This window comes from Hyperoodon ampullatus (assembly GCF_949752795.1).
Source record: "Hyperoodon ampullatus genome assembly, chromosome: 12".
NCBI classification, from domain to species: Eukaryota; Metazoa; Chordata; class Mammalia; order Artiodactyla; family Ziphiidae; genus Hyperoodon; species Hyperoodon ampullatus.
This window is the reverse complement of record NC_136925.1, coordinates 51,636,882-51,664,640: the sequence shown is the minus strand read 5'-3', so window position 1 is coordinate 51,664,640 and position 27,759 is coordinate 51,636,882. Positions and strand designations below refer to the sequence as shown.

The 27,759-nt window shown below is 36.5% G+C and overlaps 1 protein-coding gene across 1 annotated transcript in view; it reads left to right on the top strand.

Annotated features, from left to right (window-relative positions):
• Positions 1–27,759, top strand: part of TRDN (triadin) — a gene marked incomplete at both ends in the record, with an annotated part of 296,330 nt that overhangs the window by 1,279 nt on the left and 267,292 nt on the right. The window contains 2 exon segments of the mRNA XM_079716733.1: positions 18,634–18,798; positions 19,850–19,882. Coding sequence (XP_079572859.1) covers positions 18,634–18,798; positions 19,850–19,882 — 198 coding nt within the window.

Genomic DNA, 27,759 nt, shown 5'->3' with positions numbered 1-27,759 from the left:
TTTTTTAATTATATTTGTCTATTTCCACATCTGACATGCTCTATTGAGCATGTGAGTTCCTTGAGGGAAGGAATCGGTCAGGTGCTCAATAAGTATTAAGGAAATAGATGAATGAGTTTATGCTTATGCCTTTGTATCATATGCAAAAACATTTTATTAGCCTCTTAATGTGATCGTTCATATCTGCACTGTGCACCCTCCAACCTACCTGATCTTTCTTCAGTAAGAGTGGAATCGGTAGAACCCAGAAACTATAAATACTGTAAGTTGCATTCTATATACTGAGAGATCCTCTACTTCTCATTATGGTATTTTACTCATTCAATAATTATTATCAAGTATCTACTACATATGCCAGGAAATGGCTATGTTAAAAGAAATTCAAGTATGAATAACACAAAATCAAAAAACTATATAGTTTGGGTTTATTGATATGGAGGTGTGACTGAGATGACTCTGCCCCCTGTACCGTTGGTAGCTGGGTTAAAGTGAGCATCATCTAACAGGTAGAGATAAGTCTCATGATGTCAACCAAAGCAAAAGGGCTATTTATCCAGAACCATAAACCTCTGCTTTAAGTAGGTAGTAGTGTTGGTATATTGTGTAATGCAGACTCTTAAAAGAATATACAGTTGAAATGCCTATAATATAAAATATGACCTAGAATTTTAAGTGAAAAACAGTTGGTTACATTACTCTAGGAAATTTCATTTCCCTTGAGCCTATATTGACTGATATTTTTCATCTGTTCTTTTTTAGAATTTCATTCATTCAAATTTTAGAACCACATATCATCATATAATGTAGTTCTTCAATTTTTACACTAGATGTATTTTAAGAATTGTGTGTAAATCTAATATTTGTAAAGTTAATATTTTAATAAGTATACTAAATAAATTACTGTTGAATTTGTTCTTAATTATTTGATAAAATGAGCAACTACCTATAATTAAATTTTCAGATTAGATTACTTAAATGTAAGGCACACTGTCCACAGTAGAGCTTCCTTGGACCATTGTAATTAGGTACTATGGATAATGCCTATGTTCCTGGCATTTCATTTGATAGGGGAAAAATAACTTCTGTATTACTACTACTTCATTTCTTCTTTCAAGGAGTGTTTGCTAAGTGTATTGTCTTTGTGAAGACTCCTCGTCCAGTGCTATATATTTATTAATGACCTAACCATCTATCCATTTCCTTGAAAAAGAAACCTGCAAGTCATCTGTTAAATCTGCTGGGCACCTGATCAGTTACCACACTGTATGCCAGCCAACCCTCTTATGCCTCAAATTTTCTCCCTCCTCTTATTACCACAGTCTCCATTACTACACTTCAGACCTTGATTCTCTTCTGAGGGGGCTAATGCAGTTTCTTCTTGTCTGCCTCATCCAGGTCTCTCTCCTTTAACATTGCCCCCAAGGTATCTTCATAAAACGTAAATTTCATTGAGTATTTGTGCCAACTACAAATTCCTTGGCATGAAATTCAAGTCCTTGGCTTAGCCCTTTATTTTCATCTTGTAATTCCACTCATGCACCCGTTTTCCAGCCATACTTCCTATTGCTCTCACCTGTTTTCTTTCCCTAGGAAAACATACACTCTCACTCCTCGCTGCCTCTGCTCATACCATCCTTCCCTCATTCCCTGATCCAGTATAGCAGAAAGTGTAAGAAAGTAGTTAAACATGTGAACTCTGGTGCTGCATTTCCTTGCTATTAAATCCAGATCTTGCAACTGCCTAGCCGTTGTGATATCAGAAAAGTCACTTAGTCTCTCTTTGCTTCAGTTTCATCATCTATACATTAGTACATATGTAATAAGATTAAGAGAATTATACAAATGAATATATTTGGAGTGTTTAGAACAGAACCTGGTTTATCACAAGTACTGTATACATTTTATTTTTTTTTATTTTTTAAATTTTATTTATTTATTAATTTTTTAAACATCTTTATTGGACTATAATTGGTTTACAATGGAGTATTAGTTTCTGCTCTATAACAAAGTGAATCAGCCATACATATACATATATCCCCATATCCCCTCCCTCTTGCATCTCCCTCCCACCCTCCCTATCCCACCCTTCTAAGTGGTCACAAAGCACCAAGCTGGTCTCCCTGTGCTATGCAGCTTCTTCCCACTAGCTATTTTACATTTGGTAGTGTATATATGTGAACGCCATGCTCTCACTTCATCCCAGCTTCCCCTTCCCCCTCCCCGTGTCTTCAAGTCCATTCTCTACGTCTGCATCTTTATTCCTGTCCTGCCCCTAGGTTCTTCAGAACCTTTTTTTTTTTAAAATACCATATATATGTGTTAGCATACGGTATTTGTTTTTCTCTTTCTGACTTACTTCACTCTGTATGACAGACTCTAGGTGCATCCACCTCACTACAAAAAACTCAATTTCGTTTCTTTTTATGGCTGAGTAGTATTCCATTGTATATATGTGCCACATCTTCTTTATCCATTCATCTGTCAATGGACACTTAGGTTGCCTCCATGTCCTGGCTATTGTAAATAGAGCTGCAATGAACATTGTGATACATAACTCTTTTTGAATTATGGTTTTCTCAGGGTATATGCCCAGTAGTTGGATTGCTGGGTCGTATGGTAGTTCTATTTTTAGTTTTTTAAGGAACCTCCATACTGTTCTCCATAGTGGCTATATCAATTTACATTCCCACCAACAGTCAAGAGAGTTCCCTTTTCTCCACACCCTCTCCAGCATTTATTGTTTGTAGATATTTTGATGATGACCATTCTGACTGGTGTGAGGTGATACCTCATTGTAGTTTTGATTTGCATTTCTCTAATGATTAGTGATGTTGAGCATCCTTTCATGTGTTTGTTGGCAATCTGTATATCTTCTTTGGAGAAATGTCTATTTAGGTCTTCTGCCATTTTTGGATTGGGTTGTTTGTTTTTTTGATATGGAGCTGCATGAGCTGCTTTTAAATTTTGGAAATTAATCCTTTGTCAGTTGCTTCATTTGCAAATCTTTTCTCCCGTTCTGAGGGTTGTCTTTTCGTCTTGTTTACACTTGGCTGATCTATGATCCATTCAACCGATCTATGTCTTTTGGTTGGAGCATTTAATCCATTGAAATTTAAGGTAGTTATTGATATGTATGTTCCTATTACCATTTTCTTAATAGTTTTGTTATTGAAGACCTTTTCCTTCTCTTGTGTTTCCTGCCTAGAGAAGTTCCTTTAGCATTTGTTGTAAAGCTGGTTTGGTGGTGCTGAATTCTCTTGGTTCTTGCTTGTCTGTAACAGTTTTAATTTCTCCATAAAATCTGAATGAGATCCTTGCTGGTTAGAGTAATCTTGTTTGTAGGTTTTTCCCTTTCATCACTTTAAATATGTCTTGCCAGTCCCTTCTGGCTTGCAGAGTTTCTGCTGAAAGATCAGCTGTTAACCTTATGGGGATTCCCTTGTATGTTATTTGTTGTTTTTCCCTTGCTGCTTTTAATATTTTTTCTTTGTATTTAATTTTTGATATTTGATTAATATGTGTCTTGGAGTGTTTCTCCTTGGAATTATCCTGTATGGGACTCTCTGTGCCTCCTGGACTTGACTGACTATTTCCTTTCCCATATTAAGGAAGTTTTCAACTATAATCTCTGCAAATATTTTCTCAGTCCCTTTCTTTTTCTCTTCATCTTCTAGGGCCCCTATAATTCGAAAGTTGGTGCATTTAATGTTGTCCCAGAGGTCTCCAAGACTGTTCTCATTTCTTTTCATTCTTTTTTCTTTATTCTGCTCTGTGGTATTTATTTCCACTATTTTATCTTCCAGGTCACTTACCCATTCTTCTGTCTCATTTATTCTGCTGTTGATTCCTTCTAGAGAACTTTTAATTTCATTTATTGTGTTGTTCATCATTGTTTGTTTGCTCTTTAGTTCTTCTAGGTCCTTGTTAAACGTTTCTTGTATTGTTTCCATTCTGTTTCCAAGATTTTGGATCATCTTTACTATGATTACTCTGAATTCTTTTTCAGGTCGACTGCCTATTTCCTCTTCATTTGTTTGGTCTGGTGGGTTTTTACCTTGCTCCTTCATATGCTGTGTGTTTTTCTGTCTTCTATTTTGCTTAACTTACTGTGTTTGGGTCTCCTTTTCACAGGCTGCAGGTTCGTAGTTCCCATTGTTTTCAGTGTCTGCCCCCACTGGGTAAGGTTGGTTCAGTGGGTTGTGTAGGCTTCCTGGTGGAGGGGACTGGTGCCTGTTTTCTGGTGGATCAGGCTGGATCTTGTCTTTCTGGTAGGCAGGACCACGTCTGGTGGTGAGTTTTGGGGTGTCTTTGACCTTATTATGATTTTAGGCAGCCTCTCTGCTAATGGGTGGGGTTGTGTTCCTGTCTTGCTAGTTGTTTGGCATAGGGTGTCCAGCACTGGAGTGTGCTGGTCATTGAGTGGAGCTGAGTCTTGGCATTGAGACAGAGATCTCTGGGAGAGCTTTCACTGTTTGATATTATGTGGATCTGGGAGGTCTCTGGTGGACAAATGTCCTGAACTTTGCTCTCCCACCTCAGAAGCACAGGCCTGACACCTGGCCAGAGCACCAAGAGCCTGTCAGCCACACAGCTCAGAAGAAAAGGGAGAAAAAAAGAACGAAAGAAAAACTAAATAAAATAAAGTTATTAAATAAAAAATAAAAAAATTATTAAAAATAAAAAAATTCAAAAGTAGTAAAAGAAAAGAAAGTAAGAAAGAAGAGAGCAGCCAAACCAAAAAACAAATTCACCAATGATAACAAGCGCTAAGAACTATACTGGAAAAAAAAAAAAGAATGAAAAGAAAAACAGACAGCCAGAAACCTAGGGCAAATGGTAAAAGCAAAGTATACAGACAAAATCACACTAAGAAGATGCATATACACACTCAGAAAAAAAGGAAATATATATATATATATATAAAGGAAGAGAGCAACCAAATCAATAAACAAATTTACCACTGATAATAAACTCTAAATACTAAACTAAGATAAACATAAGACCAGAAACAAATTAGATGCAGAAAGCAAACCCCAAGTCTACAATTGCTCCCAAAGTCCACTGCCTCAATTTTGGGATGATTCGTTGTCTCTAGAGGTATTCCACAGATGCAGTGTACATCAAGTTGAGTGTGGAGATTTAATCCGCTGCTCCTGAGGCTGCTGGGAGAGATTTCCCTTTCTCTTCTTTGTTCGCACAGCTCCTGGGTCTCAGCTTTGGATTTGGCCCCACCTCTGCGTGCAGTTCGCCTGAGGACATCTGTTCCCTCCCAGACAGGACAGGGTTAAAGTAGCAGCTGACTCAGGGGCTCTGGCTCACTCAGGCCGGGGGGAGGGAGGGGTATGGAATGCGGGGTGAGCCTGTGGCAGCAGAGGCCGGAATGATGTTGCACCATCCTGAGGTGAGCCATGTCTTCTCCCAGGGAAGTTGTCCCTGGATCACGGGACCCTGGCAGTGGCGGGCTGCACAGGCTCCTGGGAAGGGAGGTGTGGATAGTTACCTGTGTTTGCACACAGGCTTCTTGGTGGCTGCAGCAGCAGCCTTAGCGTCTCATGCCCATCTCTGGGGTCTGCGCTGATAGTTGCAGCTCATGCCTGTCTCTGGAGCTCGTTTAAGCGGTGCTCTGAATCCCCTCTCCTTGTGCACCCCGAAACAATGGTCTCTTGCCTCTTAGGCAGGTCCAGACATTTTCCTGGACTCTCTCCCAGCTAGCTGTGGTGCAGTATCCCCTTCAGCCTGTGTTCACACAGCCAACCCCAGTCCTTTCCCTGGGATCCGACCTCTGAAGCCCGAGCCTCAGCTCCCAGCCCTCACCCACCCCGGCAGGTGAGCAGACAAGCCTCTCGGGCTGGTGAGTGCTGGTCGGCACCAATCCTCTGTGCAGGAATCTCTCCACTTTTCCCTCTGCACCCCTGTTGCTGTGCTCTCCTCTGTGACTCTGAAGCTTTCCCCCTGCCACCCGCCCCCCGTCTCCACCAGTGAAGGGTCTTCCTAGTGTGTGGAAACCTTTCCTCCTTCACAGCTCCCTCCCAGAGCTTCAGGTCCTGTCCCTATTCTTTTGTGTCTGTTTTTTCTTTTGCCCTAGCCAGGTACGTGGGTAGTTTCTTGCCTTTGGGGAAGTCTGAGGTGTTCTGCCAGCATTCAGTAGGTGTTGTTCCACATGTAGATGTATTTTTGATGTATTTGTGGGGAGGAAGATGATCTCCACGTCTTACTCCTCTTCCATCTTGAATGTCTCCCCTGTATACATTTTAATATCACTAGTAAGAGATTCATTCCTCAGTTTTCTTGAAGGATCCCTTTTTTGTGAAAGAATTCCAGATTTCCTAAGAAAAATTCACTGTACTGTGCTTTCATTTTCTTAGTCCCTTACAGGCACCTGTATTATCATCAGTTAACACATTGTATTGTTAATATCTGTTTACTTCTCCATCTCACTCAGAAACTTAACCTTATTCAAGGAAGAAATTATCTTATTCATCTCTGTACATGAGTGTCTGTCACATAGCAAGTTTTCTGCTATATATTGCTTAAAGGAATGAATAATGCTGATATTTTGATTTTGAAACAATTCCTTACCTTAGGACAAAAGAAATATTTATTATAAAATTTTTATTTCATCCAGTCAAACAGGTTTTGACCCACTTTAAAAACTAATAAGTACATTTAATAAAATTAGAACGAAAAAAATATGTTTATGAAATGATACTTGTCATATTTTGTAATGGTCATCTATTGCTGCATAATAAATTACTGGAAAAGTAAGAGGTTTAAAAAAATAATAAACATCTATCACTCCACACAGTTTCTGTGGCTTAGGAATTTGGGAATGGCTTAGGTCGGTGGTTCTGGCTTAGGGTATATCTTGATGTTGCAGTGAAGACCTTGGCTGGGGCTGCAGACATCTGAAATTTTTTTTCTGGGGTTGCAGACCAATTGGCAAGATGTCTCACTTATTCGGCTTTTAAGTTAATGCTGATGTTTCCTCACATCATGGCAACTGGCATCGCCTAGACTGAGTGATTTGAGAAAGAGCAAGGCAGAAGCCACAATGCCCCTTATGACCTACACTTAGAAATCCCACACTGCCATTTCTGCAAAATCCTTTAGGTCATAACAGGTCAACCCTATTCAGTGTTGGATGAGACTCTACAATGATAGGAATGCCCACAGGCAAGAATCACTGGGGGCCACTGTGGTGGCTGGCTACCACGTATTTTACTCTCAGAAAGTTATATTGCCAAGTTATGTATCTTAAGATAAATACTTAGATCTAAGGAAGTACCATTCAGTACTCTAATTGACAAAGAGAGATTGTAATTACAACAGGTGCAAAGAGAAAGATGGTGTGTTGGGATGGCTGGCAACCTGAAGTCATATTTCAGAAGACAAATATTCTCCAATGGATTTGAAATTTTAAAAAGTCTCAAAGCTAAAATTCTTCCAGACATATATATTAATTCTTCAAATAAGAAATTCAAGTACTGTTTGCTAATTAAAATTTGAATGATCAACTTCTAGAACCAAAAGAGTATAATAAATTCAAGGACATTGTATAATTATAGCATAAAACCTGTATTAACCACTGGTTGGATGGGATACATGAACTTGTATTAAAATTCTAATTTCTTTTCTCCATTTATTAAGTTTTAACTTGCCTTTTTAATGTTTTCTTCACAGAAAAGAAACCATTTGCTTCATTAAGAGTTTCAAAATGTAAATGATCCTCTTGTTTTTCTAATGCTATTTTTAATTGATACATTTCAAACATTTACCAGGGATTAATATTATTACCATGATGAGCCTTTTGTACCACATAATAGTCTTCGAAATATGTATTGTTAATGTTTAAAAAACAAGGTTGGTGGTACAAGAAAGCATACTAGAAATAGTCTCTCTGAAAGCCAGAGAGAGCACCTGTCCTTGGGCTCTGACACTTGAGAAGAGTAGGTGAATGCTTCCAAGATATTAAAAAATGTTTACAGAGATATGAAAACCTATTTTCATAAGCAAGTACTATACTGGATTGAGAAGAATAATTCTCCTCTGGCCAATCTTCACAATTCCCTATTTTCGGAATTTGATCTGGTTGAGCTGTATATAATCTACTTGTGAAGCACTAATAGAATTGGCTTATTTCAAAAGACTTGGGTTCACTCATACCTCTATAACCTACAAGTTAGCATGACTAAGAAATTATATTTTCTTGTCTGTAAAATGGGGATGGCAGCTTGGTTCCTGGTCTGCAAAATTTGTGACTTTACTTCATCTTTTCAAATAAAACAAATTTTAGGACACAAAAATCGGATACTAGAAAAGAGATTTCACCTACCCTTCATTTCTTACTAAACATAATGTCAAAATACTATTCGAACAATGCTGTGGTCTATCTGTCAGACTTTGATGAGAGTAGAGTCACTGTAAGTGATGTAAAATAGGGAATTTATTTTGTATTGCTTATGCATTCATGGGACCTGATTAATCAGTCTAGGTGAGGCTGTTGCAGTTTATCTGGTACAGGGTCAGAAGGCAGCAGAGTGGAAGATAGTATAGAAGAGAAAAAATATATTTTTCCTCTCCCTTTCTAAATTCTAGGCTGGGGCCCCTCTAACAAAAGACAAATTAATGAGAGAAAAGCACTCAGATTTATTTAATATAAGCTTTATGGGACATAGGAGCCTTTCTTCATAAGGAAGTGAAGCCCTTAAGAGGTAGTTAAACCTGAGCATTTTTATGCTAGGTTTGGTGATAAGTGGAAAGTGGTGAAAAAATGTGACACGACAAAAAGGTATGAGCTAAGTGTAGCAAATTGGGGGACACAGTAAGGCCTGTTCATTCAGATTCCTCTGTGCATTTGAGGATAAGGACATTCCTTTCCTCTGGGTGTAGGGAGGGGCTCTCTCACAGGAGGGTTTTATGACCTGCTTTAGGGGAGGGTCAGAAAGTTCTTCTTGCACATGCTATTTCTTCCATTCCTTCAGCTGAAAATATTCAATATGCTAAGGTGCCACATTTTGGGGTAGCATGTCCTGAACCCCATCACTGAAAAATGCAGATGGAAATAGAATAGGGGAGACAAAGGACAACCTGGAACCCTCATTTGACTCTCACCGCCTCAAATTACGATGACATGGGTGAGCTGCAGTATAAGCTGGTGCCTTCCACTTGCTGAAGGAAATGCTGAAGGAGGAGGGCCAGTCAGTGGGAACTGGAAGAGATGCAGCCTGCTGCTGTCACACGTCAAGACTAGCCAGCATACCTGCCACAATATGCATGAGAGTTGACAGCACCTGCCCTATACCAACCTTCAGAGAATAAACAATGGCTATTACTTCTATTTTGCCTTCCAAAGCTTGTGCAAATTTCTCTTGTACCCAACTGTTACCTGGATCATTCATGTAAGGGAATTCTGGGAAATGTAATTCAAGTTTAGTGACTTGACAGCACACAAAACCACCCCATAGGATGACGATATAATTTATCATCCAAAACAGGACACTTGTGAGTGTGAAATGGACAGCTATGAATATTTACCTCAGAACAATAGGCACAAACCAAGGTGTCTGATCACCTGGATATTATGTCTTCCAAAACCCCAAGTTGGGGTGGAGGGGCAGAGTAATGTTCATTCCTTTTTTTTTTTTTTTTTGCGGTACGCGGGCCTCTCACTGTTGTGGCCTCTCCCACTGCGGAGCACAGGCTCTGGACACGCAGGCGCAGCGGCCATGGCTCACGGGCCTAGCCACTCTGCGGCATGTGGGATCTTCCCGGACTGGGGCACGAACCCGTGTCCCCTGCATCGGCAGGCCGACTCTCAACCACTGCGCCACCAGGGAAGCCCTCATTCCTTAATAACTGAGCCTATCGGGTCACAAAGGCTGCTAGAGGCCTCGCCCCCAAGCTTCTGTAGACTCAGCCAGGAAGTCCTTCCAGAAAACGGTGGGGTGCCGTGATAATTTAATGATTCTTGCAGGGTCAGAATTCGTGGTCTTTTGTTGACATTCCTTACAGATTTCTTTGCCTTATTTACAAAGAGACAACTTTCTCTCTAAACAATAAATGCGAGCAAGTAGGATTTCTAAAGAAATGACTACAAACTTAGTTATTAGTGCATGTTAATGATTTTCCTCTAGGTCAGAATGTACGTGAATAAATTGTAGTAATTCATGGCTTTTCTTACCTAAAAACAAGGGTCATAATTTATTAGCATCTTCATCCATAAGAAGGGAAAATCATTATATGTCCGTACCAGGGGGTCTCAAAGCACATTTAGTAATTCTTGCAGGCATTCTGCAAAATATACTTATTTCAAAACAATTTTGAAAGAATTAGATAAGATAATCTATGTAAAACATACCCGCCTGGCACATAGGAGGCACTCATTAAATGCAACTTGAATTTGAGTCTTATTACCAGGAAGTAAGATCAGTAATCTGAGAAGAGAGCCAGCAAGAATATGATGGTAGGAAGCATCAATTTCTTATGAAAGTCTTGCAGACATCTCCTGATGTGCCTTTTAAATAGACTTTCTAATGAGGTGTGCCATTTATCTACTGCTCTTAAAAATTAATTTCCCTGATATTTTTTTCCCCTGGCACTTAGCCCAGTAAAACAGGTGCACTGTTTGTCAGGCTATGAGTTTAGAGGAGTGAAATGATTCAGGGAAGACCCAAAGTCAATCAGAATATTTAAATTTAACATTTAATAGTTATATATATATATATATATATATATATGTATATATATATGTATATGTGTCTGTGTGTGTGTGTGTATATAGAAATGCCTGTGTGACTGCCTATGTGTGAATATGTTACTACATTTTAGGAGACTTGGAAAACTGGGACACTAAATGCAACATTTTAGACTTTATCAGTTCTCATGTGTACTGAGGTTTCAAGAATAGCTGACATTTTTGTGCTTCTTATTCTGATTCAAGTCTTATCTCAAACCCCACGTTCTGTTCAATGTCCCAGGCCTGTTTGGTCTTCTTGGTCACTACATCTATAAGGATGCATTTCATTACCTAACTCCAATCTGCTTATAAACACCTCAAGGAAACAGAAGTTTTTATAGTGCAGTGGTTCCCAGATCCTATCAGAGTTTGTTGATTCTTCATGAAATGAAGAAAAAGATAAAGAAAAATATATCCACTTTAAAGATGTGTCCTTAATTCTATTGTTCCTACGTTTTTGGTCTTAAAATTCTCTTTTGAAATGATGATATTGACAGATATTGTTCCTGTTACAGTTTTTAAATGACATTTTCTTACAAAATAAAAAGTTGGTAATTCGATGTTGGGCTCCAGGTTTTTGCTGGTGGCAAATTTCAAGGTCAAGAAATCCAAGTTTGATACCAATGCTCTACACCACTCATTTGAACCTTAGCAAAGGAGACTTTATATTTATAGATGTATCTAGATGGATACAATTATAAATCATACCGTACGTTAATACCCCACTTTTTGATGGTCCAGCTATTAAACATCTTTTAGTGCTGTGCTTGGATTCACTTCCTTAGAGAAACCTTTCCTGAACTTTCAGTGTAAATCAAGTCACTCAATCCTAATTCCCCATTATATCATTTACTCTTTACGCACAGCACTTATTACAAGTTACATACATTTGATTGTGTGTGGTTACTTATTTAATATCTTTCTTCTCTACTGATCTGTTATGTTTGCAAAGAAAATGACCGTCTATTTTATTTGCTTGATTTTTCTAGTGCTTAGAAGTGTTTAGCACTGTGAGCTCAATAAACATTTGAATGAATGTTGAGATGAAATAATGAATAAATAAGTAAATAAATAAAGGAAAAGGTAGTAGTGTTTTTTACACTCTGAATGCTAAGTAATGAGCAGTCGTTCTTTATAGTTTATGATGATTTTGATAGTGTTAAGATTCACTTTTTAAACCTCTATGTCTCTGATTGAAACTTAAGCGTCTCAAAGGTAGGATTGTCTCATTTATCTTAATGTTCCTGTTAACCTGCTTATTGCCTGGCACACATTGTTTAGTAAAATTTGTATGAGCTTAGCAGGAGTTATTTGCTAAGCATATATAGCAAGCAAACAAGCAAAACTACACAACAGTAATAATAAAAGAACAACACATGGACTTCAAGACCCAAGTGAAGTAGTTGAATGCAGGCTCTGGGGGCTAAAGTACTGGGTTGAAGTCCTGACTCCAATTAGTAGCTGTGTAACCTTGGGAACACAACTTCCCTGTGCCTCTGTTTCATTCTCTGTAGGCAATAAGAGTATCGGCTTCATATGGTTCTGTGAGCATTGAATGAGTTAATATATACAAAACATTTGGAATTTTGAATGGCACATAGTAATTGTTAGATAAATTGTAGTTAGTATTATTTTAATTTATTCTTCATGACTTTAAGCTTATTCAATGTTTCAGAAAGATGAATAGGCATATTTCAAAAAGATGAATTGACTACATGATTTCCAATTTTAAATATCATTTGAATATACATAGATTCTACCAATTATACAATAGTAATCCAATGATTAAAGTATTCTATTTTATTTTCACAGTGAGGGAATGTTCTAGCCGTTCTGAAATAGCTTATTATTTTTATATGATATAGTAAGAACATAATTCATGGCCCTACATGCTCCATTTTAATGTGGTTTTAAAAACTTTAAAATTATTTATTTGGGGACTTCCCTGGTGGCACAGGGGTTAAGAATCCGCCTGCCAATTCAGGGCACAAAGGTTCGATCCCTGGTCCAGGAAGATCCCATATGCCACGGAGCAACTAAGCCCGTGCGTCACAACTACTGAGCCCGCATGCCACAACTACTGAATCCTGTGCCTGGAGCCCATGCTCTGCAACAAGAGAAACCACTGCAATGAGAAGCCCTCGCACCACAATGAAGATTAGCCCCTGCTCTCCACAACTAGGGAAAGCACGTGTGCAGCAACGAAGACCCAACACAGCCAAAAATAAATAAATAAATAAATTTATTTTTTTAAAATTATTTTTTTGGCTAACACTGAGCAATAGAATAGCTAAAGAGAATATATAATATAGTCAAGAGTTTCCAAAACCAAACCTTGACTTGATGAAATACATGTTTATTCAGTACATAGTCAGGATATGCTAACTGCTGTATGAATCCCAAATCTAATATCTTTCTTTTTCACTGGTCTGCTAGATTTATAACATAATGATCCAAGTAAGTCATCTAACTGGAGTACTGTGATATTTTGACTGTTCTTGTGCTACCAGGAAATTAATCCTATTAGCTTGGAAACAAATCTATAGAAATCTATAAATCTACAGAAAACTTGCTTTCTCATTCCTTGTTAATACATGTAACATTGGGATTATATTTATACTTAAGATATACATTTTTAAGAGGAGGAAGGAAAGTTAATTTTTCAATTAATATAATAACATCCACCCCATGATTATTAATAAAATTAGAGTAAGACTCTTCCATTTTTATATAGATGCTTGACATGAATAAAAGAAGCCAAAAGTTGTTTGTGGTTTTTGTTTCAGAATGTAAAATGCCCTTTATTTGACATGGGTCTAGCTCCAGCTAGCTGGAAATATTCCAGGCTTAAACACCTGCAACACAATTTTGCCAGCAAAAAATTGGTTGATTGGGGTCATATTCAGAAAGAGAGGTGAAATGTACATTTATTTGCATTAATGCTTCTTATTGCCTCAAAAAGTATCAGTTGAGGAACGGCAAAGGACAACTTAGAAACATATTTTGAAACTGTTAAATATTGAAATAGCCACACAATTAAAACTAAAGACGCTTGTGTTTAATTTCATTAGGGTTCCACACAAGTGCACATTTCTAAAATACTAAAGTCAGTTAATAGTAAAGATGAGTATGGGAAAATTTCAATTGAGAAAATGTTAAAAATCAGAAGGAAAATGCTCATGCCTCAGATGTTGAATGGCAAGGATTGGAGCTACACTATGACTATTCAAATGTAGATCAGAAAACTGACAGTCATTTCCTTGTGCAGTCAATAAAACAATTAGCTCACCAAAACTGCTTTTAAATCAGGATCCTAGTTTTTCTTTGCTTTAAATTCATCTAAATATCTAACATCTGCAATATTTTTTTTCAAAATTGTAATTCAAATGGGTTTTAACTTTTAGAATCTGATGCATTTCAAGAGCTTTGTGTTCACCCTTCATTTTATTTTATTTTTTGTATGATTCTCACTAAAGGATGGAGAAGTCTGATCATTGCAATCTAATATGGGCAGTATCCAGAGATCAGAGGTAGGAGAGAGAGGGGAAGAAGATGATAAGAGAGATGGAGAGAGAAAGGGAGAGAAAGAGAAAATGACAATGTTTTGGGAATCTATGTTTATCTGGGATGTTAAAAGATAAACTAAGGCATATCCAAAATTTTAAGAATATAAACAAAAATTGATTTGTATCGGGCATCACCAAAACCAAACTGCTTAGGAGCACTCTGCTGACAGGAGTTCAGGAAAAACTTTTACAGAGAAGAGGCGGAAGCAAAGCAAGGAAATCATTTGATTGGCTACAGCTTAAGTGTTTGCCTTATTTGGGAAAGGCTAGCTGGCTCTTTGTGACTTGTTGTCCATAGGTTTGATTTCTTAACCTTGAGACACTTAAAGGCTTAAGTTTTGTTTGCTGTCAAAGGCTGCTAAGGTATTAGAGCCACCTCAGTCTAATGGCCTCCTTGTTTAATTAATTTAACAGAGAAGTACAAGTTATTGCTTCAGGAAGATCTTGTTTTATAAAAGGGCTTATCACTCTTAAAGAAATATGTGGGGGCTTCCCTGGTAGCGCAGTGGTTGAGAGTCTGCTTGCCGATGCAGGGGACACGGGTTCGTGCCCCGGTCCGGGAAGATCTCACATGCCGCGGAGTGGCTGGGCCCATGAGCCATGGCCGCTGAGCCTGCGCGTCCGGAGCCTGTGCTCCACAGTGGGAGAGGCCACAACAGTGAGAGGCCCACGTACCGAAAAAAAAAAAAAGAAATATGTGTGTCTGAGAGGAAAGGGCCTCATGAAGGTATGCTTTCAATGTGGCTCCTTCCTGTATCTTCACAATCTCCCCTCTATTCCCTCCTTCCTTTCTACATGTTTATGTGTTTTATAACTTGGAAAACCCAGCAAATTTCCCTCACCTCCTTATATCTCTATTTAGCTACAAACCTTTTTGTTTCTATCCCTCTAGCCAAGCCCCTCAAAGAGACAATCTGACACTATTCTATCACTCTGCTGAAGTGTCTCAAATACACACTTGACTTCTTAATGAAAAAAATTTGAAAAAATGAACAAATTGCATACTTAACATCTTCATCTTGGTTAAACTTTTCAGCACTAGAACTGTTGACTGGCACTTGCTTATTAAAACCGTGTCCTCTTGGGCTTCCCTGGTGGTGTAGTGGTTGAGAGTCCACCCGCCTGTCCCCGCCTGCAGGGGTCATGGGTTCGTGCCCTGGTCCAGGAAGATCCCACATGCCATGGAGCGGCTGGGCCCGTGAGCCATGGCTGCTGAGCCTGCGTGTCCGGAGCCTGTGCTCCGCAACGGGAGAGGCCACAACAGTGAGAGGCCCGTGTACCGCAAAAACAAAAGAAACAAACAAAAAAAAACTAATGCAAAAATCTGGGATGAACAAAATTTTTAATAAAGACAGAAGCATTGTTACTGATTTTTCCTTTTGTCTCTGGCTTCAAAATGGCGTGGTTCAGTACTAGGTAGGAGAGCTGCACTTGACTCAAGTTCTTTCATTTTTAGCCTTTGCCTTCCTCAGTGAGTCAGTCCTCATGGTTATAAGATGCTATAGCAGTTCCAGGCTTTATATTCTCAGCAAAGTCCTTGTTCCCCACTTTAACGGCAAGAAAAGCCCTCTCAGAATTTCTCATCCAACATCTTACTACAGAACCAATTGTGAATTCATGGTTTTGTTTGTTTGTTTGTTTTTTGATTGCAGTATTGCATAGTAGTTGAGTCATACTCTGGATGGTGCAAAATCTGGCTCCGTTACTTACTAGCTATGCAGCCTTAGGTATTTTATTTAAATTCCCTCTGTCGCAGTTTTCTTATATTTAAAATAGAGATGTCAACCTCATTGGGTTTTTGAAAGGAAAAAGTGAGTTAGTATGCATAAAATTCTTAGAATGGTACCTGGCAGGTAATATACACCCTAAAAGTGTTAGCTACTACCATTTTTATGATGATCCTCATTTTAATGTATGTAACTTAACTCATGGAAACATGAAAGGTAGAAAAGTATGATTAAAAAAGAAAACATCTATAAAAGGTTTAGTTGCTTTGTATAATATTATCCCCACTGTTATAATTTGGATGTGATGTCTGAGAGAAGGAATAAGAATTAACTTGAGGACTACTATCTTTTTAAAGATATATCTATATCCATATCTCTATATGTTTTTAAAGTTGTTTTCCATGTGACTGAAAATCAAAAGCTGGTCTCAAGATAGCAAAATATTTTTTTCATGAAAATAACCTGGTTTGACTATTTTAGAACCAGGCAATATACATGTCTGCAAAGTGTATATATAATGCATTTAAGCATAAGGATAATTAAACTTATATCTATTTTGTTAGATTTTATTGTTAAGTTCCTCAGTGAACACTTAGAAAGAAGAGGAATGGGGAAATGGTCTCAATCTATTCAGATCATTAAAATCCCATTTGCAATATTCTTCCATTATATATAAAATATACTAGTGCTAAAAATGCCTGTAATGGTACCAGTACAGTCCAATTCCTTACATATAATTCTTTTAAAATTCTCAAAGGCAATTATAAAATTCCACTTCATTTCCTTTCTCTAAGGTTTAATCTCACCTTTCAGACTACCATATCTTGCTCACATGACACTCTCCAGAATACAGTGAAATAAGGTCCAAAGAGTAAAGTTATGTTGTCACTGAATCATGGAGGTAGGTTTCCCTGAGACCAGTTGTAACTTGGCATCCTTGTGATGGGTTGTGAATCCTCTGAAATTAAAAATTTCCCCAGAAATCTTATCTCTAATATTATTTGTCCCTTTCTATGGCATCTTACCCATCAACATAAAAATGGAACATTCTTCCCACTTGAACAACATAAGCAATGGAAACACCACTATGATTCTAGTCCTTCAACTATCGCCCAATCTCTGTCATTTACTTTACAGTAAAATATACTTACTACCTCTAAATTCTTCCCATTTAGTCTTGAACGTATTTCACTGAAATTGCCCTTTGAAGGTCACCAGTGACATCCTCATCATTAAATCTAAAGCTCTATTCTGTCTTCATCTTTCTTGACCTATCAGCAACATTTGCCAACTGCTCGCTTTATCCTCACAGAAACAATTTCTTGACTTGATATCTAGTACATTATACTCTTTTTCTTCTGCCTCTCAATTAATTTCCCTCTGTGTCTCTTTGTCTCTGTCTGTCTCTCTTCTCTCCTCAGAATCCATTGCTGGTTCTTCCTTATCTCTCTGACTTATCTCACTGTCTTGTAAATGTTGGAGTGTTCCTAGGTCCACTCCCTTAGTGATCACATTCAGTGTCATAGCTTTGAATGCTTTCTATTCTTTATTGAATTTCCAAGTTTCCGTCTTCAGCTAGAACTTCATTTTTGTAGAACATATTGAGCTATACAAATGTCTACATCTCCACATAGAGGTCTAATAGACAACTCAAGTTTAACAAGTTTAAAACTCAGCTACTTAAATATTCTGCACAACAAACCCTGTTTCTCTCCAGTCCTCCCCATTTCAGTAAATGGTATTTTCATCCTTCCAGTTTCTCAAACCAAAAACCTTGAAGTTATTCCATACCCCTCTCTTTCTCTCACATCCAACAGCCATACTGTCAGTCTATACATTAATTTTATCTTTTAGATACACTCAGAATCTGATCACACCTCACCACACAAACTGGTACCACCCATATAGAAATCACCATCTTCTTTCCCTTGGATTATGGATTATTTCATTTGGCTTCTTACTGATCTCCCTGTTTCCAACCAGGCATTCTTTCAGTCCTCAACATGGCAAATGAAGTTACATAAATAATATCACTTTTTCCTCTGCTCTGACCTTCCAATGACTTCCTATCTCAATCAGAGTAAAAACCTAATTTTGGCATACTTAACCCTCAGAAAGTATAATATGTTGATATAATTCTAGTCCCTTAAGATGTTATAGGGAGAAGAATCCCTGAAAAGCTTAGTTTTTAAAATTAAGGAAAACATAAATCTAAAAATTTAATTACAGATTGATGAAAAATCAGGTGCAACTTAGACCATATTTCTAGATATATCACCTCTTCAATCAGATCTTAAAAGCTACCCTTAACCCTTCAGAGCAACTTTCATGTAACTAGAATGAGAATAACAACATGTTGGAAATCCCTAATATGTCTGTTTTCTTGCTTGCATTTTTATTATTTAATCTTTTATTTCACAAACAGTTTATATCTCCTAGGGTATAAGAAAGGGAAGATTTACAGACTTCAGTTTTTCCTAATTCTATCCATTGAAGTTACTAGAAGTAACTCAAATGTGTTAAAAGAATAAATCAGGAAAAGCAGCTTTTCTTAGTTTCTTTGGGAATAATTACAAAACTTTTCTTTGTTTTTAATTACTTTTAGCAAGCTCTATTTCCAAGATTGGCTCAGATCCTCTAAAACTTGTACATGATGCTGTGGAGGAAACCACGGACTGGGTCTATGGCTTCTTTTCTTTGTTGTCTGACATCATCTCGTCTGAGGGTGATGAAGAAGATAATGATGATGGAGACAAGGACACTGATAAAGGTACAAAGAGCATAGAGATATATCTAACTGCTAGGACGATGATTGATACACATTACAATAGTTTGCTTAAGTTTAAGCACAAATGAGCACCTGGGTCAGGCTAAACCAAAATAAATACACTTCAGAGTGCAAATAGCCTATCAACAGGCTGCCAAACTCAGTAAATTGGTCTCTATATGGCTTTCATCTTATAGCTTATCTGCGATTATGGCAAAGATGTCAAAATTAAATGCTACATTAGCGTAGCATTATAGTAGAGAGGGACTTATTATACAATCCTACAGAACCACAATAGAAACTCACATTTATATGCTTCTTCAGGAACAAAAAATGGCTGCTATTTCCCAAGTTTGAAAACTAAATATACGTATAAATATGTTATACATATAATTCATATTTACAGTCAAATAGAGAAAACAGTCCTACTAAAATCACAATGAAAGTTAATTAATTGAATCAAATGGAGGTGTAGAACGGAGACACATTCTAAATGTCACAATTATGCAACTAAACTATTTACTCTCTAGAATGTATTGATGATCAAAAGGAAATAACAACTTAAACCACATGTAAACTGCTATTGAGTGGACGTGAAAAGAACAAAGCATTGTAATTCTGCTTTTTAGATGGCATTTTTAAGATCAGCCTTACTCATCAGAAATTACATATTCAGCCTTGACTACCAGGAAAGCTCTTATTATTTTAGTCCTTTCTATGACTTTGTCTGAATTTGTATTTCTTGGCTCCTGTGAGAGGTCGAGATGAACAATAGAGGACTGAAATGAACATGATATACGAACTATAATGTATAATTTGGATCACTGCCACAATTTTATTGAACTCATAAAAGTGAAACTATCTCAAATAAATGTACATAGGCAAAGTGTATATTTAAAAATTGGAATTTGGAAGGCAAAGTAATATATGAACTACTATTATCAAAACTAATAGATGATTTTTTAAAAATGAATGAAAGAAAATGGGAAAATAGAGAGGCAATATTATGCTCTACTGAAAGTTTTTCTAATTTACTGTTTTTGCCTTGGTTTAGGAGAAATAGAGGAGCCTCCCTTGAAAAAAAAAGGTTAGTTGTGTTGACCTTTGAAAAAAAAGTATTTTTCTTTTATGGTAATGTTGATTTTCACCATAACTTAAATAGATTTTACTGTGTTACAGACAATTTATTTTTAATGTAGAGTTTTTGTTTAATGGTTAGATTAAGATTTATAGTTAGGAAAAGAAATACTCGATTCTTTCCAATGAAGCTAATCCCATCATTTTTAAGTTGATTATTTAATTAATGCCTTCTTCAGTAGATGTGCAAATCAATCTACACACTGATCAATGTGAATTTGAATTGCAAGAATGAGGGGTAAATTCTATAGTTTTCTAAATGACCCAGAAGATGAGGATGCCCATGATCTTTATTATTCTCACTGTGGCCAGATATATCGATTTTAAATTTTTATTCTTTTTCTTATGTTATTGTCAGTATTATTTTTCTATTTTAGGTGATATCTATTGGAGAGGGTAGCTGAGATAGTGTGGAGGATAATAATCTTGAAGGCACAGGCATATGCAGTCAGTATGTATTATGTGTCATCCCAAAGCAGCAGAGTCATCTGGGTGTGCTTGGCTGTGGTTTACAGGGATTCCTTGAAGGAATAAACAACGTCGTCAGTCACTGAATGGCATGATCTTAAATCAAAAGATGGGGGCAATACGACTGGGAAAAAGGGGTTATAACTGTAGGGCAAAAGCCTCAGAGATTTTTACAGGAAGGGGTAGGAATTATGTCTAGAAGGAATAATAGGGAGCAAAGGATACCATCCTGAGATATATTCGGTATGAGATAGAAACATAAAAGCCAGACTTAATTCAGTTAGTTATTGATGCACACGTTAGGCAATAGCTCTTGGGAGTATTTATTACAGAGGAGAACTTGCTGGCCTCTGTTGCTATCTCCCTAGACCTATTGTGAATGCACACAGTAGGATCCAAATTTGGAGCTTCGGCCTTGCCTGATAGATGATGATAACCTCACTGTTTGCGATAAAATCTACTTAGTGTATGTTAATTTGGAAAATTTGAATCTGTAACTTACCCAGTAAAAGGTAAAGTAGTGAAACTCAAGTGTGGGACTGCCATTCAGAAATGAAAATGTTTATGAAGCTATTGAGAGCAGAAAGGATGGGTTGCCCTACTCACAAATCCATGATGGGATCCCAGGAACTCAAGACATTCTTAAGTCATCAAATCCAGGTATAAAGAATCTAAATTAGTTTATAAACTTCTTGAGGTAAAAAGCAGAGTCTTTTTATAGCTGTTCTCCAATGGATACTGCCCAGAACATAGTCAAAGTTTAAGCTAATGAGTTACCAGTCATGGTCTGGAAATTACAGCTTGTATATATATATATATATATATTCCATTTGGATATGGAAGAGTGAAAAACAAGTATTTTCTTATTTATAAATTAAATTCTACAAGAATATCATATAAGATCATATTCTCCATAATTCAATATCTAGTATTTAATATAGAATCTGTTCATTGCTTTTCATTTGTATTTCCTGGTGGGATTATTTTAAAATTAGGTTTTATGAAATGATTAGCATAAGTTGCAAATGCATGCAAAACTGTTTAATTATTGTTTTTAAATTATTGTATTGCTTTATGAAACCAACAGAAAAACTATTAAATAGTTGTTTAAGATACTTTTTAAAAATGTCAGTAATGATCATTAGTTAAAGCAGTCTAAGGGATATATATATTTAAAACCATGTACACTAATGTCTTAAAGGAGAATTGACTAAAATCACCTGAATATATTTTCTTAATATTATTATTTACAGAGTTACATGAGAAAATGGACATTTAAAGCATCATCTTATACATCCTACCTTGGGTACAGAGGCTGTAATAAACATTAGTTACAAAAGAAATATATTTAATTGCAATTATTTTTTATTTAAAACCTTTTCTTTTGTGGAGTCATAGAAACAATGAATTTTAAATCAGTATGTGATATTTTACAAAACATTTTTAATACATATTCTGCTTTTAAAAGTACATTTTTAATGTTATTATTAGGGAAGAGATTCCATGAGCTTATCTCTATCTTATGATGAATTATTTTATAAATTCTATATTTTAAAATTGTGGTTTAAGAAGCTTTTTAGGTTATTTTTGATAATCTAGAATTATATCCTCTTAAAATATTTGATTTTCACCTGTCTAAATGAGTCTTTATTAGTCTCTTCATTAGTACTCTTTCCCATTCAGACACATTCAATGATATTTAACCATTTTATATTACCTAATTATCAGGCTGTGACATTGTTTATTTGACTGTCCTGTATCTATATGAAGCATTTTATTTAAATATGCTTAAAATGTTGGTTTCATTTGTCCAGTTATTGCTATTTTTACCAAAATAAAAATTCAGCTACCTTGTTATTTATGGGTGGAGTTTGCAGTTTTAATTTGATATGGAATAACAGTACAGTCAAATAATCTCAGGGTTGCCCGGTTGATTATTAAACAGATTATTAATATGGATGAAATTTTTGAATCTGCTCTTCTGTGGCTTATGTTGTTATATATAAATATAGCTTTAGGGTATTAAGTGTAGTACCTAGTGTCTTTACATTCTTCATGCATATTTACTTACCAACTTGTCAAAATTTTTAAATATTAAATTCTATTTCAAATACTCCATGATGCAGGCTGAAGGCACTGAATCATTGTAAAATATTACATTTTTATTGTGTAATTATTTAAAACATAACTATGAAAACCAATACCATTGTAAATTATAGATTCTGGAACAATTCTTTGCTATGTAGGGTGGGTGTTCTTTGTTTACCTAGAATCAGCCTGTTGAGTAGCTTTCTTCACACCAGGGTACCTATCATGGACATGTTAACACCACACTTTCCAAGGGATAAACGAGTGAGGATAGCATCAAAGGAATCAAATTACATTTGTATGCTTTCCTAAAATTGATCTGCCTGAGAACATATCCAAGGTTATCATAGTAATTCTTCTATGTTACGAGATAAAGAAGTGTCTTTCACACATCTTCAAATTGCTAGAATGCCAACCAAAGAGACCAATAAGCCTTCCTGTCCTATCTTGCATATATCTGCTAAAGGAGAGGCATGGTGCTGATACTCAGGTGTTCTGTGTCATGATGGGATGTTCTGAATTCAGAGATAAGGTAGAGTGGGGAGATGGGAACAATGGCAAGTTTCATTTAATGATTTTGCCTTTTATTTAGCTGAATAATGTGAAAGAGTGCATTGCTCTTGAGGGAGACTCCCTTGAGAGCAAAACAGAAAGAACATCCATAGGAAATACTGAAAACTAAAAATGGCTTTTAAAAATTTAAATGTAAGCAGTTCTTTTCAGTTATTCTCAATATTTGTTCCTAGGAAGTGTCACTGGTTTGAAACTACTTTGAAACAATCAAAGTAGTGTAGGTTAGTGACACTAATTCTTTTAAATATAACTGGGATATTTCTAAGGCAACCAGACTGTTAAAGATGCATTGAATAAACCCATGAATGTCACATTTCTGTGATTCATTTCAGACTAATTCTGTATTGTTCAAAAAGAAGTTTAAAACTTACCTTATGTAATTAATTATATTATGAAATACATAATCTAACTGATATCAAACCTTATCATACATCATTTAATATAAAATGTTTCATATTTTGTACCTCCTATTGACAAAAAACTAAATTATATACTATTTGCAGAACTAGTTCACTATGTGTATGTATATATATATAGAGAGAGAGATGTGTTTATGTATATATATACATAATATATTATGTACCATTTATTCATTATATGTTTTTTATTATATGTATTTTCTACCTCCTACTAACAAAAAACAACCTACTATATGCTAGCTGGCTGCTCAATAAACATATATATGTAAATGTATAGATTTAATATATATTCTACTTTGCCTATAAATTATAAATTTTTATCATGATATCTAACAAAATTATTAGAGTTATTTCTTTTATATTTGCAACTTTAAAAATTATTCCCAAAAGTAAAACCTCAAAATTTGGTATCCCCCTAACATGTATATTTCAGGAATATCAAACTTTTAAAAATACTCTAGCTCCATAAACAACTAAAAATTTTACTTATATGGTACCTGACATTAGTTCAAGTAAAATAATATGCAGCAGAATATTGGTTTGTCTTGTTTTATAACTTATTGTAAAATAAATGTATTATATTAAATCCAAATAATTTAAATATGTTGCAAAATTTATTACTTTCATAATAATTTCCTCAAAATACACACTAAAAATTTTTTTGAACTGAAGAGCAAAATTATATTTTTTTTAAAAAGGGGTAAGTTTGATTTACATAAGAAATTTGAAAACAAAGGCTCGCTTTGCCCATTAGTTAACATGGCAAACATTTTCCATAAATTAAGTGAGCGGCAGCACCAACGTTTAGATGAAATATACCTAAAACAAGAATTACAATTGAAACATAAAGCAATATCATTTTATCCTACATTATTACATTATACAATTTTTATTGAGTTATAATTAGCATACAATATTATATTAGTTTCAGGTGTACAAAATAGTGATTCAGTATTTTTATGCATTATGAAATGTTCACTGCAGTAAAACCAATTACCATCCATCACTATACAAAGTTGCTACAAAATTATGGACTATATTCCCTATGTGTATATTACATTCCTGTGATTTTTTGTTTTATGGCTAGAAGTTTATACTTCTTAATCCCTTTCATTTATTTCATCTGGCCCTCTCCCTGCACCCCCCCAGCAATCACCAGTTTGTTCTCTGTATCTATTGGAATCTAAAAAATAAAATAAAAAAACAAAACAAAGCAGAAACAACAAAAAACAAGCAACCAAATTAAAAAATGGGCAGAGGAGCTAAATAAACAGTGTATTTTAAAACGAAGTTAAAAATATATGTCTAGGGCTTCCCTGGTTGCACAGCGGTTGAGAGTTCGCCTGCCGATGCAGGGGACACGGGTTCATGCCCCGGTCCGGGAAGATCCCACATGCCACGGAGCGGCTAGGCCTGTGAGCCATGTCCACTGAGCCTGCGCGTCCGGAGCCTGTGCTCCGCAATGGGAGAGGCTACAACAGTGAGAGGCCCGCGTACCGCAAAAAAAAAAAAAAAAAAAAAAAAAAAAATATATATATATATACATACATATATATATATATATATATATATATATATATATATATATGTCTATTCAGCATAGGCAGCTTAGCATATTTCTTTTCCCAAAAAAAGATACTGGTTTCTCACAAACCTAATATGATTTTTCTTTCATAGTTCTATAGTAACATTCATGTGATGTGGACTTTTCAGATTATGTAAACATTCATAAAAGTATAATTTTTACTGGGGATACAGCTTTTTAATTTTTTGTACTAACATTTCTAAGTGCACCATAATGGATATACTTATCTCTTTTTACAGTTTATTCTTAAACCTTAGTCTACAATAAGTCTGTATATAAGAATAATCATTACAGCATTTATGTTCTTTGAAATATGTAATTTTAGGAGACAATAATAGTCTCTTAACAAGAAATTACATTTAATAATGTCACTTTCTGACATCTAGCTTTAAAGTTAAGAAAGAATACTTTTAGTCCTTCGGACCCATACATACTCATTTTTTGGTGAAGGAAAAATTGATCTTCAATTTTAGGGACATGGTGGCCTTATGAGATAAATTATCACTTGCCTTTGTGGAAAGAGCCAAAATCCCCTGTACATTATGTTGAATTTCCTTGCTTTCCAGCTACTTGCTCTTTGAACTAAGGGACCACCTTGAAGTTTGGACAGGACCCAGATATGAAGGCTGATATTCTGTGAAATTGTTCCTGATGCATGCCAATGGCAGAGGAAGAAGCTCTTCTTAACTTAGAGCAAAACAAATTACATTCTCCTTATAATCGTGTTTTAAGATTTCCCTAAAGCTCCTGGGGTTGAAAAGAGCCCAGCAAATTTAAACTCAGTTCTTTCATTGTGTATTTTTCTCACTTTATTGAAATCCACATTAGCTCTTTGCAGTCAGGGTGAATAAGGAAGAACCAGGGAATCTGAGCATCATAAATATTCAAGACTTTAGGATTAGGCCATTCAGAAGGTTGTATCACATCACTGGGAGTAAGATAGATGGACATGTTTCTGTGCCAGAGATTTCATTACATCCATCTTTGTTGGCAGCTTCGGTGCCTTACCCCAGGCAGAACTTTAAGTGTCTGAAAAATACTGTGAGTGAAAAACGGAGGGAGAATGGAAAGGTGACTAAACTTGTTAAAATTCGTAGCCTCAGAATACTGGTTACCAGGTTGGCCCTAGTAACACTGTTAAGTAGATACATTAATCTTTGGACTACTCCACTAAATAAGTCTAGATTAAAACTCAGCTCCATAACTGCACTGCTGCATATTGCCCTCAGGCTGCTCAAGGAACTCACTGCTTTATCTTCTGGTTGTCTTTCCCAATATTGATCAGACCTGTGAGGACAAGGGGCAAAACGCAGAAAGAGCAGACAGTGAGGCTTGGTGATGGGATCAGAATGAAAAAGTCCGAGGAGAGTTTTGATGAATGATCCAGAGACTTACTTCTCTAAGGAGTTGCAGCTGTAGTGAACCCTGGGCCCTAAAGAGCTCATTTCTATCAAGGCAAGCAAACTGGAACCAGAGTGATGGAAATAATTCTGGTAACACTGGAGCCTGAAGGAGCAAGCCGATGAAAGCAAGGGATTAAATTTTGGTGCCAACATCATGGAGAATAAAAAGGCTGAGACAGGACTTACCTGGTGGCACAGTGGTTAAGAATCCGCCTGCTAATGTAGGGGACGCGGGTTGGAGCCCTCGTCCGGGAAGATCCCACATGCCGCGGAGCAACTAAGCATGTGTGCCACAACTATTGAGCCCACGTGCCACAACTACTGAAGCCCAGCGTGCCTAGTGCCCCTGCTCTGCAATAAGAGAAGCCGCCACGATGAGAAGCACGCGCACCACAACAAAGAGTAGCCCCCGACTCTCCCCAACTAGAGAGAGCCCACGTGCAGCAACAAAGACCCAGCGCAGCCAAAAATAAAATAAATTAAAAAAAAAAAGGCTGAGACAGCTCAACTCAGGCCCAACCATTTTAAGTAGCTCCTGTTGGAGCAAAAATAATCTCAGGGGCTTCCCTGGTGGCGCAGTGGTTGAGAGTCTGCCTGCTGATACAGGGGACACGGGTTCTTGCCTCGGTCCGGGAGGATCCCACATGCCGCGGAGCGGCTGGGCTCGTGAGCCATGGCCACTGAGCCTGCGCCTCCGGAGCCTGTGCTCCGCAATTGGAGTGGCCACAACAGTGAGAGGCCCGTGTACTCCAAAAAAAAAAAAAAAAAGAATAATCTCAAGGTTGCTGCATTCCTATCTGGAAATAAGGTTGGGTGTGTAATTGAGAAGCCTGTGAATGAGAAGCTGTTAGGTTTATATGTATTCCAGATTCTCTTCAACTCTGTACGTTCTGTTTTTCAAAATCACGAGATTTTGGTCTCTTGTGGAAAAAAGTATGTCCAGTTAAGACATCATTTGAATCTGATGCACAGAGTTGAGAATCCCTGGTAATTTTTCTGTTTTGCTTTTTTTTTTTTTTTTTTTACTACCTAACATGTAGAACAAAAGAAATAGAAATTTTGAACACTTTCAAGTTAGGTGGAAGAGCATATCCCACTTTTAACTCCTGTCCCAATATTTTTCTGTTGAAATGAACATGATATTTGACTATCAATATTTTATTATAGGCATAATTGTCAATTATATAATGTCAATTTATAGTTGACATATTTTATATAAACATCTGTGGATAAGTAAGGCAAAGTATTAAAAATGCACAGTGTTTTAAATTTTATTATTATTTAGATTTGC